Source organism: Mus pahari, chromosome 3, assembly GCF_900095145.1.
Source record: "Mus pahari chromosome 3, PAHARI_EIJ_v1.1, whole genome shotgun sequence".
NCBI classification, from domain to species: domain Eukaryota; kingdom Metazoa; phylum Chordata; class Mammalia; order Rodentia; family Muridae; genus Mus; species Mus pahari.
In genome coordinates, this window is record NC_034592.1 from 99,558,463 (window position 1) to 99,573,937 (window position 15,475).

General features: G+C 39.7%; 1 protein-coding gene across 12 annotated transcripts in view; it reads right to left on the reverse strand.

The window, feature by feature from the left end:
• Meis2 (Meis homeobox 2) overlaps positions 1 to 15,475 on the reverse strand; it is a 207,891-nt gene that overhangs the window by 184,787 nt on the left and 7,629 nt on the right. For all 12 annotated transcript variants that reach the window (XM_021193464.2, XM_021193467.2, XM_029536642.1 and 9 more), the window contains 3 exons: positions 15,049 to 15,099; positions 14,163 to 14,312; positions 4,496 to 4,610 (listed from right to left, as the gene is read on the reverse strand). In XM_021193464.2, the coding sequence (XP_021049123.1) occupies positions 4,496 to 4,610; positions 14,163 to 14,312; positions 15,049 to 15,099 (316 nt within the window). The remainder of the gene's footprint in view (positions 1 to 4,495; positions 4,611 to 14,162; positions 14,313 to 15,048; positions 15,100 to 15,475) is intronic.

The following is a 15,475-nucleotide window of genomic DNA, read 5'->3' on the forward strand; positions in this document are numbered from 1 at the left end:
TAATAAGTTAGTGACCAGTTTGGGGTGAACTCAACTCTAGGAAAAATAAAAGTTAAAAGCAACTAGCAAAAGATATGCCAGATGGCGTCTGTCATATTGTATTTAGGGTTATTTTAAAGAGATTGCCGCCACTATGAAAACATTCCATTGACAGAGTTTTCCTAGACTGAATGAGAAATCCCAGCAGAGAATATTCAGGACCCTCAGTAAGTGGGTTCCCTGCCTCTTCCTTTAAATATATAACTGGAATATTTAAAGCAGAAAAATTATTATTTCATAGCTACAATATAATATAAACTCAAAAGTGTCATGCTATCTTATGCATGTGCTTCACTATAAGGGCTTCCATTCATTACTAAGGGGATGTTTGCAGATTTCAACACTACGGTTGCTAAATAACTGTATAATAACTAAATAAACATCTAGCTGTGGGATTCTAGCCTCGTTGCCTGAATGATAGATGGTGACATCAATGGAGGGGCCTGGTGGCAGAGTCGAGGGGAGCCCTGCTGGCTTATACAGCCCTGGGTCGTGAGTGATTAGAGATATAGATGCTAACATGTTCATGTATTTGGGTTAATCTGGGTCTGGCAACAGGATGGTTAACGTGTGTGTGATGTGCACTGTGAGCTCAGCAGTTACTGGGCCAACTGTCTCGGTATTTCTGGGAATCCTGCCTATTCACAGTGCAGGGATTGTTCAATTGCTGCAAAACGTACAAAATGAATTTTACAAAAATGAATTGTAAGGAAGGCCCCATTACAACGATTTTACAGCAAAGATGTCAACATCAATTTTTCTTTCATGCATAGCTAATGATTAAAACAGCATATTCCATTTGCCTAAGACAATTTATTTCATATTGGCACATCAAAATATTGAAATACAAAGTTATCTTTACTCTACCCTTTTTATTCACTGCTGCTGAACCCAGACCATTGTTCAAACCAGGAAGAATAAAACAAACTTGGCACGAAATACTTAAAACAAAGGCTCATCAATATTCTCCAATTTGTCAACATCTCAATTACAGCACTGGAAAAAATGTAAATTTCATGTGCTCTAAACACTGAGGGGCCTATTCTCTTGCCAATTCACATGTGTAACTCCCATCAGCGTTAATGGGAGTTACACAAACCCATCAATAATAATAATACTTTGTACATATACTGTGCCTTTTATCTGAGGCTCTCAGAGTGCTCTAGGAGCAAGGAAGCTGCTTCTTAGCCTTCACTCTGGCAAGTACACAATGGAACACAAAGCAGCTTTTGACTCAGCAGCAGGTACAGAACTAGGGTCCCCAATCCTTATTATCAGGCCCCATTTTACTGCCGGGAAGTCAGGCACAAAGAGGAGCAGTTACTGCCCCCGAGCTCTGAGTCTGCACCCTAATTCTATCCTTGAAAAACCAGATTTCCTTCCCCATCGAATGTGACTAACAAGACAAACGCCCTCCCTTTGGCTGCTTTTTGAAAACAGAAAACCTAGTGAATGAAAAGTTGGGCTCATATTTATACAGTTGCCTGCTGTATGGCTGGAAAGATAAAGCCAGACTTTACATCTCTCCAAGTTCTCTCTCTCTCTCTCTCTCTCTCTCTCTCTCTCTCTCTCTCTCTCTCTCTCTCTCTCTCTCTTTTACAATATTAAGAAATTGTGGTGCTTCCTTTTCTCCATTCGGTTTATCATACAAACTCCTAAGAGAAAAGGTGACCTTTCACCCACGTAACTGGAGCTCTTTCAGTATCAGGTCATAAAACGAGATGTTTTTAGGTTCCAAAGTAAAGATTTGTGAGAATCATCATTGTAAAAATATTCGCAAAAATTATAAAGCAACATAAATGCATGTATTGTTTTATAGCATATGGCTATTAAAGTTTAATTTAAAATGTGTATGAAAACATTGTATTTAGTACAATTCATCCCTATTTCTTCTGTTTATCATAATTTGTTTTGAAATTGAATCGTTTTACAGTTTTCCATATGCCTGTTGTGCTAATAAATTCTGAAGAAGTTACTAAAGTCTCTTGTGAACTGCAAACTTAGGTTGCAATGAAACATTATGATATATTTAATATGAAGAACATAAATTTCCCTCCCAGGTTTTCCATTCTACATCAGCTCTAAAATCTAACCTGTGATAAGCATATGTGATTTCAGTCAATATCTCTGTTGACTTTGCCCCGAAGCCGATAATTAATCTTTCCCCACTGAAAGCTACTCTGAGCATTTTGGTGGAACCCAGTATCAAAATAACTTTAGCATGTTTAAAAGATTATAGGAACAAAACATAAGTAAGTTCGGCTTCTAAATTTTAGGATCTACTGTCAAAAACAAAACAAAACAAAATAAAACTAAACACCCTGGTGCATGCATTTTAACTACTGACCCAGTGAGTCAGATAGAAAAATTCTCTTTGCACCAACTTTCGCCATCTTATCAAAGCGATAACTTTTCCCCACTTTCTCTCAAACTTTAACACAGTCGAGGAGGCTGTTAGAGAGACAGACTTCCCAGTGCTCACACACATAAACCACCGTGTCCATTCTTTAATCCCACAGGGATATGATTAAAGGAACAAAAAGCTTGGGGGATCAAATCCTTCAGCAAGGGATAAGTGGGTGCAGCTACCCACAGCATGGAGGGATCAGTGGTTTTTTTTTCCCTCCCCAGAGGCTTTCTCTTACATGTCTTTCTCTTTCTTGACTAAAAACCCTTAATAAAACAGAACCGACTAAATAAAATGATAAAACTTCATGCTTTGTTTGCTCTGGTGGTTATTCCCTGTTGCCTAAGCCTACATTGGTCCCTCTTCCGCCCCCTCTCCTCGCTGACCCTTCCTGTTATCCCTCTTGCCATAACTCAACTAACCCAACAGAACCAGTCAGTTTTAAATTTCAGTTGGGACCTTGGTGACCTGTTAATGAATCTACAGAGAAGAGAAAAACTCACAGTGTTGAGTTATGCCTGGTGTTGCTAGCTGACTTGGAGTCAGAAATGCTTGAAGCGTTAACGTAATTGCAAGAATGTGAAAAATGAAGCTCGGGGCTCCTGTGCCAAGTGAAAGGTCAGAGGGAGCCTCACACCGGAGAAGTTTCTGGAAGATAGCCTCACTAGGCCATTCAGTCTGCTTCTCCTCTCCCCGCACCCATCCCTGCAATGTTGAGGGTGTTTTGTTTTTATAATAGATATTTCACCCTTTGTGTTACCCTAACTTGGGGAAATTGGGGAGGACTGAATGATTGAAATCTTTCTACATTTGACCCAGGTCTATTGGAACCTCAGTAAAACCGCTGTACTGCAGTTCCACAGTTGACTCTATGTACAAGTTTCCTTCAAAAATGTCCTTTAGAATGGAGTTTATTTTACAAACAGTCCAACTGATGTAACCAACCCAAAATACATATAGCTCACAAGTTCTTCTATAGCTTGGTATTTGATAGTACATCATCCACGAGTTGCAACTTGTTTAAAAGAGATTCTAAATAGACTTCACTTACAAGTAAAAGCTATCCTAGAAAGGCCCGTTTTCTAGACTCGCTTGGAAATTCAGGAGTCCAAAATCCCTGATAAGAAACATGGAGTCTGATAGATACTCACAGGACATCAACAACTCTCTTTTAGATGGTCTACATAACTACAGCTCAAACTGTTAAACAGTATTTGATTTGGAAGCCTGTCTAATGCTTAAATATTGTGGCCATAAACCGAATCATAATAGAGATAAAATAGACCTAAGAGAACAGACACCATCTAATGTAAAATATTAAAAAGTAAAATCTATACACATTCCTGGACCACATTCAATAATGCATCTTCTTTTAAATGATCATTTTATCCATAGAAGAGCCATTCCTACCAACATATACTTGCTCTCTGTTGTAGATAGCAAAATTCATTACAAATTGCAGAAGGCTTCCTGAACACCTGCAGTTGTTCTCCTTGCCTTCTGAAATTCTATTTTTTTGTTTTGTTTTGTTTTGTTTTGATTTTTGAATTGGGACAAAAGTCACTATTTTAGCTGTCTAGAAGCAGGGACAAACAACATCTGAAGAATTTCAAAATCCATCTTCTCAAAATAAAAATCTGTATAAATCTCAGATTTTTGTATCTTACATTCTTTCGATTCATGGCTGCTTTAATTATAAAGAACTCACAGTAAATATTCGAAGCAAATATCCCATTTGCAGTATAACTCAAACTTCTGGTTAAGTAGTTAGGCCTGTCTTTCCAATATACAGCAAAGTAGTGTAGATAACCACATTTGTAAAAGGATTGGCAGAACTAATCAATTATTATTGTAACGTGGGCTTAACAATTAAATAGCTCATTTTAACTCTTTAAAGAGAAAAACCTGTCTTCCTATCAAAAGTTTAGTAATATTCCCCACACCTTTCCTAGCCCCTCTTCTGTCTACACGGACTGATACCATGAAATAAATGCTGAAGCTATTATCATCATGTCTACTTTTGTACAAGGAAAATTCTTAACCATTTACCTTGCTCACTGCTGTTGTCTCCACTCTGGGAAGCATGGCCCCCGCTGGAGGGTCCTGGGGTGCCTGCGGAGTGTGTTGAGGTTGCGTCATCATGGTCTCGCCAGGATGAAGGGTTCTGATGTCAGGATGCCAAGGAATTTTCCCACAGTTACCATTTGAGCCAGAAATGAGGAGCCATGAAGACATACAGGCACAGAGGGAGGGAAAAAATGTACATATTAGTATTTTCAGAAGTGGCCACAGGCATGCTAATCTGTGCCTCCCTTTTCTGTTACATCAATATAGACATAACTGGCATATCTCTTCAAAGATATATCCTACCATACACAAAGTTACACCGCAGTGAAGTTAACTTCTGAACTAAGGGGAAACTCCCTTAAAATGTCTTTCTCCGCTTTTCTATGCATTTCTTCTGGTGTTCTCAGAAACAAAATCCGTCAGAACATGATCCTCTACAAAATCCAATACTCCCTTCAAAAGAACACGGGTTCCACAAAGTTTGATAGGACCTTTCAATTGTATTATCCTAAAATGGTCGGCTTGAACTCTCTAAATGTTATCAACAGGTAGATTGTACAGCCAACAGAAGCAATATCAATCATGACATCGGTATCTCATAAGCCACCAAAGCCTGTGATAATTTGCACAAATGGCAATTTTTAAAATGAAACTAACACGAGCTGCGTGCCACTTCACAAGTGAGCTGAGACTTTCGCTTTAAGCGACTCAACTGCGGCTTCTGGAGGAACTTCGATGGACAGACCAAGGCAAACCAGGAGGCACCAGCTCATGCTACTTTACTAATATATTCGTCTCCTGTTTCCCCTCCCCTTTCCTGATCATTCCCAATACCCACGCTGTAGCTTAAGGGGAAACAGGAATTCTAATGTACAGGAAGGACTTTATCAGCACCACATGAAGGCAGGCCAGAGATGGAATTTCCTCTGGCAGACAGGGAGAACAGACACCACACATGAAACCCAGCAGACTGGAGCCAAAGCTGTACACTTGCTACCCATGTGCTAGGACTTTGACTAAACCTATGGAGCTTCAGGCAAGTGAATTCTTTAGGGTTGGAGTAGAAGGCACAGGATAAAATGTAAAGATATAGCAGTTCTTCAGAGTACATCATTGCTTTTGACTAGAATTGGTAAGCAATAATTCAGAAGCATATGTCACTAGTTTGAAATATGAACACTGCCTTTCCATAATATCAAGACATAGAGTTTATTAGGAAAAAGAAGTCAGTTTGCTTATTTTTTTTCCTCAACACTAACTCTATACTGTACCTACAGCAGATAATGCTACCGAAATAAAGCCAGAAATCAAAGTAAGACAAATGGAGAAAATATTCTTACATAGAACAATAGCAACGGACAGATTGCAAACTACTGTTTGGAATTTTTATAGATGCTGACATAATCCAGATCTTTGTGATCAACAATCTCAACATGAAGTAGTGCTGCTGGAGGTGTCGCCAGGCCAGCCATGGACTCAAAGTCAAGACCCTGAGTAGAAATCGTGATTGTAAATACAGTTCAGGTTCAGATCTCTACAATAAAGATGTGATGGAAAAAGAGGATTAAGGAATTAGCTGGGCATGCCTATAATCACAACACTCAAGAGACTCAGGCACGAGTTTGAGTCCAATCTAGACTACTCAGTGAGAACCTGTATCAAAAAGAAAGAAGGAAAGAAAGGGAGGGAAGAAGACATGCAGGCAGAAGGAAGGAAGGAAGGAAGGAAGGAAGGAAGGAAGGAAGGAAGGAAGGAAGGAAGGAAGGAAGGAAGGGAAGGAAAGATTGGTTAGGAAATGAAAGTGAGTAGAATGTATTAGACCATGTTATCTGCTGCTTTGCAGTCTCTTCATGTCAGATATTTACTGGATGGTAGTCAAATAAAATGCCAGAATTTCGGAAGAGGGTGTTGGGAGACGTCATGTACTTTTCCCATAACAGCATAGACAGCAGGACAAGTCCCTTGAACTGAGCTTCCCAGTGTACATAGTCGATGATGTGAATTTTATGAACTTAGGGCTTTTTATGAAGCTGGCTGCCATAAAAGCTCCTTACCCCTCATGAAAATTACAATAATTAACCACTAACACCTCAACTGTGTTTTAAGGCAAATGTCATCCAAAACTATTATATAACTGTTCGGATGGAGCTGGGACAGGTCTTTCTATTTAAGCTCTGGCATGATGGGAAGGGTTCTTACATAAGCAATTCCTGAAACTCAAAAAACACAAGTGTGTTCTTATCAGCTAGACCTGGGCAGAACTTTAAAGTCAAGCCTCATCAATTCATAATTTAGTGCCTCTCTTTCAGTGGCTTTTGGGAGCAAGTGTACAGACATGCGGAAAAGTGAAAGGTAAGCCACGTTTGTCCACATTACTCTAAGAAAAATGGGTTCCTCCAACTAAGATGCCTCTTTGATTTTCAGTACAGCCATCAATCTTTCCAAAGTTATCTTATTTACCATTCCCTATCTCTTACCTCTTCTCTTTCTCACCTCTTAAAAAACAAAAAATCAAAAAAAGCAACCAAAAACAACCAACCAACCAACCAGTTCTCTTGAAAAGTCGTCACACTTCCTTGGCATCCCTGGCAATTGCCCTATGTTCAGTGGAAGCAAACTGAGGGAAACTCATGATAGTCTACTCTGAAAGAAGGATGGACAGACAGATCTCTTGGGAGTTCTTGGGTAGTAACCCACCCCAAGATGTCTAGATAAAGTTACACATAGTGATGTAATCATATATAAAGATAAACATGCATAATCTGTGCAATATAAACCCCCCCAAAATATTCTCCTTGGTCATTAAAAGAAGAAAGAGAGAAAGAAAGAAAGAAAGAAAGAAAGAAAGAAAGAAAGAAAGAAAGAAAGAAAGAAAGAAAGAAAGAAAGAAAGAAAGAAAGAAAACAACTCACAACTTACACAGACAACATAAAGCATTACCCACAAACACTGGGTTTTTCTTAGATTGAGATATTTGTGTGGATCACAGCTTCCTTTTTTCCCCCTCCTTGACAGTTTCCAAGTTTCCTTCAAGAATAACCACCTGGCTCTTTGCCAAATTATAAGCAGAAGATGAGTGAATCCTGAACCAACGTGGCATACAAAAGCATGTGAAAACACATGACGTATGTAGAAAAATAACGGAGAATTGCTGTCTGCGCGTATCAGTGTAGAAGAGAACTCAAGTGTACACATTCCACAATATATGTCCTGTTCTCCAGCCAAAAATACCATGAAGACACCCCAGGGCAAGGAGGGAACATGTTTCTATTCCCAGCGGCTTTAATAATTGGGAGTCAAAGAAGGTACTCCCCTTGTTCTCTATATAATTGCGTTAAAGAGCAGCGTTACCAGGAGAAAAGCACTGAATACCGGGTTGTGCACAATAGGAGATGGGAAATAGATACAAGAAGCTCCGTCTCCAGGGGCAGTTTTTTCTATTTGCTGGGCCACAGACTCACAGCTGATAATGCAAGTTGTAATTAATATAAAAGCAAGAGACAATATGGGCAGAGCTTGTAGTAGCAGGGCCACAGGAGAGCGCTCGGCTGCTCTCCTTGGCTTCTCATTTGCACAGGGCTTTCCCTAGAAAACACAATCCTGCCAGTGTTTTCTCCCTTGAAAGTTAAAAAAAAAATTGATTTAGCACCATCATTGAATTTTTGCTAAATCTAGAAAAGAGAAGAGAGGACAAGAGTCTCTGGGCACAAGAAGAAACTCCTCTGTGCACTGCTTTTGTTGAGGTTGTAGGTTGTAGGTTGTTGAGGTTGTAGGTTGTAGGTTGTTGAGGTTGTAGGTAGGCTGCAATTACACTTCAAACCAGAAAAGCACTTCTGTGAGTGTTCTGCCTATAGGACAATAGTTAATAAGGCCTGGCCAATTGCTAGTGTTTCCTACGACAGAGTATCCCCCCCAGCCCCCACAGCACAGTTCATCAGTGGGGTCACTGGGGTAAAATACACAGGAGCTTCTAAATAAAACCATAAAAGTAAAATGTCTTAGGCTTGAAGGAGGACACAAGGAGCCACTATTGCGTTCAAGATTTGCCAAAAATAATCTGAGCTCATTGTTTTTAGGCTCCATATGAAAAGCTATTGCCTGAATGTGAGACAGGGGAGAAGACAGAAGGACAGAATCAAGACTTGGGGCCGCCTCTAACAGGTCATGTGACTGAGAGTGAAGGCTCCGCTGACTTTTGGACTCTGTGCTTTATCTCTCTAAAATTATGAAGTCACACAAGATAATTCCCAAGGTCATGTCCACTTACTTCTATTTTGAAAAGTACTTTAAAAATAGCCAACATATTTTTCTGGAACCCATATAACTAAATAACATCAAGCAGAGAAGTATATAAGGAGCATAAAGGCACAGTAAAGTAATTCAAGATATGTGGTCCAAGCTACACAATAACAGAAAACGCATTCAGAGACATATTCATTAGCTGAAGAGGCGCACAAACTCATCTGCCTAGACACATTTAAACAACAAAAGAAAGGTCTATTTGTGTCAAAACTTTCAGCTAATATTAAGTTACTTATTTCTTATGGTTTTATGATGTTTTAAGTTCTAATTAACGGTGCAGACAAAACTATTCTTAAAAAAGATGAAAGCACTCTTAATCCTGCAGCATCCAAGTCCACAAATTAAAAATGTTCGTAATACGGCTGGGATAAATGTGAGAATTTCAATTTTTCGATTGTGACGTTGACCAAGAACTCAGGACACCAGTGTGTGCTTTTAGAAGTCGAGTCTTTTTAAAATGTAAATAAAACTGGAGATTTTGCCTCAGCATCTGTACCATTGACTCAATCTTTGGGAAATGCATGCCCACGTCTCATACAAGGGCAACATCTTTTGAAATTGATCACTCCATAGAGTGGTGGACTCTCAAAGAGGACAGAAACACATTTGTTACTATAATGTGTGGTGTAAGGTGCTTTCTATGATTTTTTTTAAGTGTGCCGAGATATCTCATAGACCAATTAGTACGTCAGCAACAACACAATGATGTCAAACAACACCAAGTCTTCTCAGAGCATTCTGAGTATCTATGTGGCTGCCAAGCGTGCCCAGGTTCTGTTTCCCCACAGTAATGCTGCAGACATACGCCAACTGCACAACTTAAATAATTGAAATGATAAGAAATAAGGAAGGAGGCTTCCCACAAGCAGAAACATCAGCAGCAACAATGAACAGAAAGCCCTGTCCTCCACCAGGGTCTTTAAGACGGAACACTGAACTACAAAGTAAAACTTCCTGAAACTGAATCCCAGAGACTTTGGACCTAGCACGGCATAACACCTAGCGTCACACTTCAGTGTGAGAAATGAAGAGACAAAAGAAATCACTCACGGAATATCAAATTTCACTATTCTTCTTCCATCTTGACCAAGCACTCAAACCCAATCCTTTCCTCACTGGCATCGCTTCTACTTTTTTAGGTGATAATGAATTCTCTGAACTCGCACTTGACTATTTTCTGTCAAGAGAGAGATTCTGGTAATTCTCTCCTCTGACCTAGCCCTTTTTTTTAAAAAAAACTGTATCGACATAAATATACTTGACATATTCAGAAATGCAAAATAATAGCAGCATATGTTCATTTAAACGTCAGCACAGAAATGGAAATAAAGTGTCATTTGATTATGATGTTATCAGAACCAATCAATTTTGAGATACCTGACAATTCATATTAATCCACATAACTATATTTTTTTTTTACTTAATTCTTTCAAAGAAAATAAAATATAGCTGTTTGGTACTATTAGCAAAAATACCATAGCCATATAACCACATGCATTACCAACAACTGTAGCTAGGAGACTATATTTCAAACAAGCATATTTTGGTCATATAAACCTGATATAAAGATATATAAGATCTTTATGCATAAATTTTATGCTGACACTTATTTGTCTGTACTAGATCTAAAAAGTTGATTTCAAATTATATAAATATATAAAAATAGAATATTACCTATTTTTTCAGTACGTCAACAGTCTAGGGAAAACATAATTATTTTACGACAGTTTCCAAGTTGAAACTTTAAAAAATGCTTTCGTGACATGTTTGTTTTAAAACATGATAAATTTGGTTGTCTGGGAAACTTAACATAAGCTGCAGCTGGAAAACACAGTTGAGTTTCCTTTGATTATCATCTCTTTTTCCCTCAACAGGATTGCGAAGAACACTATCAGAGCCATTGGCTACCTGCAACTACTATTCTCATGCCATAACAAGAGTATAAAAATACATCCTAATATTAAAAAATAAGCATCCCTCAAGAATATAGTTAACACAGCCTAGCAGCCAAAGTTGCACATTTTATTTTCTCTTTGGTTCCAAACTTCCCCTCATCATTATGCACATCATGTTTGTTAATAATAAATGAACAAACCCAGTACCCTCACAGAACGTAAACCACGGAATGCAAGACCATTATGGGTCTTCTTTTAATGCATCTATGTTGTACCGGAACACTTATGTGACATTACAGAATGTGGAATTAGCACAGCTTACCCAATAACAGTACATAAAAGCCATTCTTAAAAGTCTGCTGAGAACACTAGCTTTGAAGATACTTATGCGTTTAACAACTTTCATTCATTTATATTTTCAAGTATTTTAATAGAAGAACAGAAAACTATATTGGCGCTTAATATCTTGCCCTTGATAGGTCTTTCATTGCTTTTCAGTGCACGGAACTACAAAGTTAGTCTTTCATATTTTTTCTTTCCCTCTTTCTCCTTGCCTGCTCCCTCTTACACACACACACACACACACACACACTGTAGCTTGATACCACTTAATAAGGATAGAGGTGTATGTGTTTTTGGGGTGTCAAACAGCTGTCACAAACTGTCACCTCCACAAGAGAAACCTTGGCACACAATAAATGAACCTACACTTCTTTTTTAGCTGTCATTATTCATAGCCAATAAGTTGAACTGCTCACGGCATTTCATGTGCAAATAAAACCACGAGGTAGCTCAGTAGATCAGAATAGTGGGCCAACAGATAAAACAGAGAAAACAACACGCTGTCTGGGTCCTTCTGAAGTGGCTGATCATCACCCCTGCGCCAGCGCGCAGCAAATGAGATCCAGCCTGGGGCAAGGCATTAAATATGCATATCAAAGCAAATGAAAAAAAATAAACCTGATGACTCAAATTGGACACATTTATATGCTGAAAATGCCCCCTCACATCCCTTTCAGGTAGGGGTTCTCTGGTCTCTTCTTACTCTTGTGACTGAGGGGTTGAGGGATGACAAGTTTGTAGGAAAGGGTGAAAAGCCTTAGGTGGATGCCCTTTGTTGGGTAGGAGGGGGTGGCCTAGCCACAAATGCGGTCAATATGCCTGTGGTACCTAAACACTGTGGAGCCTTCAAGGCTTTCTCTCTTGTCCCGAAAGAAACACAAGCATGAGGCAGACCTCTCCATTTCCCACCCTGTATGCTGGTGGAACAAATTATTGCTTCGTTTCAAAACAAATAGCAGGGGGTGGGTTAAAGCAAAAATGCTATAGTTCAGATCTGTAGGAAATAAAAGGCTTTAAATTATGACGCCCAATGAGGTGGCAAGCCCTCATGGATTCAAAATAAATCAGTTGTCATATTTACTTGATTGGGGGCTTGAAAGGGTAGCAACAAATGCTACAGTTGACTCTTTCATCCAAAGATGACGATTGTTAAATTATTCAAGCACTATTCTCATAGGTACCACCTTCTATTTGAGTCTGTATTTAAATATTACAATATCTTCACAAATTGGCATTGTATATCAGCCAAAACTCTAAACCGACTGGAGTATCTTATTTCTTCTACATAAACATTAGCACAACCTGACTCCATACATCCACCAGAAAAAGCATTGTCAAGAAACTGCTGTCGAAAACCAAGTAGTCATGACCACACAAAATAACACTAGATAAGCTTCTGATGTAGGAAGAACTAGGGACCCCTCATGCTCCAAACTATGTAAATACATCCCTCTTCATCTCCACCCCCAGAATCCAAATGCATACAAACTGAGAAACAGAAAGCGAGGAAAATAAGTAAAGAACAAAAATAAAGCAATATTTATGAAGCTAACATGCCTTTTGGACCACAAGGACACACACTGTTGAGAGACACAGAATCAAAGACAATTTCAATAGCTACCACACCTTTTTGAATTCACTTAATACATACAAGGTACAAGGCGGCTCGCAGACCATTTCCTCCATTGCTTTGGAAACAGGTAAGGATAAGGATGGGTAGAGGGGCTTTGAGCAGCACATTTATTTCATTACAGAACTGGACATCCTAGGCTATGGTTTTCTTTCACCATCTTGAACTTTTAGGCTGCTGTCTCATGCAGTGCAAAGGTTAATCTTTAAAAACCAATGGCTGCTTCTTTTCAAAACTTTTAGTAGAGGAAGAAGAGAACTCACAGAAAATCTATTATTCCTCAGGTAGCTCATTTCATTCCTCTTTAGACCCAGGAATTTGGGGGAGGGGAATGCAAACTGCCTTCAAACCTCAATGCCTGTTTAACTTCTATGGGGTGTTAAATTAATATTTAAGCTATGAAATTACCCAGACACTGACCTATGTTGTTTAGGTTGTGAGTTCAAATGAATATATAGATACCCTGTCCCCCACTTCCCGGCTTGAGTTCCCAAAAATACAGTGGCATTCACACCCACTCTTTAACCTCAGCACCCTTGCCTTCCCTATTCATCCTTGCCAGCTGCAATCTTTCTTCTCTTTGCTTCTTCTTCAGATTTCCAGTATCACTACATATGCTTCCCCCACCCCATCAGATTCAGTAGATCAGTTCCAAAATAAGAATAAGAACAGAGAGAATAGAAATCTCCTTTCCTGGCTTGACATCCACGGGCACCTTCCACACTCTCCATCCTCAGTCACCAACTGTTAAAGTGTTAAAGCTCAAACACTAACCTATGGTAACTCAGTCTTAATTCCCTTCAGCTCTTGTAATACAGTGTTAAAAATTGGTTCATCAAGGTTGCTGTCTTTTATTATAGAGATGCTTCAGGCACTTGGCAATAAGACCATATTCTGACAATAAGTTTCTATGAGCAAAAAGTCCTGAGACTTGTAATGTGTTCATTCACTCCTTTTATTGTCAATGCAAGGCAAAATTGCCAGGAATTCTCAGGGTTTGTCTTCTCTAGGAGAGAAATAGGCACCCCCTTTCTCAATCGCTTCTCTCTCTCTCTCTCTCTCTCTCTCTCTCTCTCTCTCTCTCCCTCTCTCTCTCCATTCCTTCCTTTTCAGATAACTGTCTTATCTCTTGCTATCTCTTGCTATACCTTGATTACACACAGAAAGAACCCAGGGAAGACCAAGATCATCATGCCAAAAGAGAATTTACTAACTCCCAAGCCACCAGGTTGAGGCAACTTCACACATGAAGAGCACAAATCATTCTATCAACTCCCTGGTTCTTAGACTCTCACCATAACTAAGGACAGGGTCCAAGAAAGGGCAAATCAAAAGAAAGGCCATGACACTTGTAGTGAGAGAGGGAGAGATAACTCCAAACGCAACTAAACGACTTAAAAACAAAACTCAGTACCACAGGTTTTAGAAAAATGCTTTGCCCAGTGGCCTTCAGAGAACTCCACGGGCTCTGCAGACTTACGTGGTCGGCGAGATTTGTGGAGGAGCCTGAAAGTTCTTCATGATCTGACTTGGAGCTTCCATCTCTCTCATCAATTACGAGGTCAATGGGCATTTTCCCCTTCAAACAGCTAATGTACCGGTGGCAGAAGTTATCACACAGTTCGTGGACCTAGGAGGAGGGTCATGGCGAGGGCTCAGCTCAGGTTGTCTTTATATGTTTCATTTTTTTAAAGAGGAAGAATATCAGGTTGCAAGGTTACATTTGTAGAGAGCAACAATGTGATGTCTTCCAAAATAACTCTAATTAAGGGGTGTAAGAGTTGAAGGCAAGGAAACAATAGGGTAATTGTGGCAATAGATATTATCCCCCAGAGACTCTCCAGAGCAACAAGTTACAGGAAAGAAAGAAACTGAACTGGAAGTAACTGGGTTCAGACTGGGAAAGCAGAGATGAAAGTGTGATTTGATAGTAACTCAGAAGCATTTAAACACTAGAATTGGGGACATTTGTGATTCTGTTGTGTATGTTTCCTGGGGAAATGATTGATCTATGTATCAACGCAAAGACACCCCAGAGAGGACTCTTCTCTCTGCTTGCACCCAGCAAGAGCACTGGGCCAGTGATAAGCTAAGCTAATAGAGACACAAGTAGACATTGTGTCCAGCAACACAAATGGCTCTTGCTGTACTTCAAATAATCCTGAGCGCCTGGGGGTGGGGGCTTTAAAAGTCAGGGCTGCCCTGATTCCCATATCCTCTGAGCCCCTGGGTTGAGGAGTCCATAAAGGAGGGAAATAAAAACGTGATCAACATCTCCAGATGTGTAATCTCTCATTCTGGAGGCTTGTAGCATCTCCAATCATCTAGTTAAGAGAATCAAAATGTGGACTCTTGTTCCTGCTTACCTTTTCTAACTCCAGAAGGTGAAACCTTAGTACTTGAATTGCTTGTATCATCTGAAAGGGAAATTAAGAGGATAGAGTTAGGGATCTAACACATGCAAGTTTTGTGTGTGTGTGTGTGTGTGTGTGTGTGTGTGTGTGTGTGTGTGTGAAGGTCAGTGTGCTGAGGGAATTGGGCAAAGAAAGAAAATACCAGCAGGTGGCCGGGCAAAATCCACACACTAAGAAATAAGAAAACCAAATTATTACTGATCATCTCTGCCTCATTGGCTACAGTGGTGGGAATTAGTATACAGGCAGCCTTAGTATGAATCCCCCCCCCAACCCCCCAGTCCTCACAGTGTGCTGTTGGTAAAGCTTGCATTCTCCCACCAGGTCTTACTCCACCCCATTCCTCTTTTACAGTCTCCTCCTATCCTCCACCTCAGGT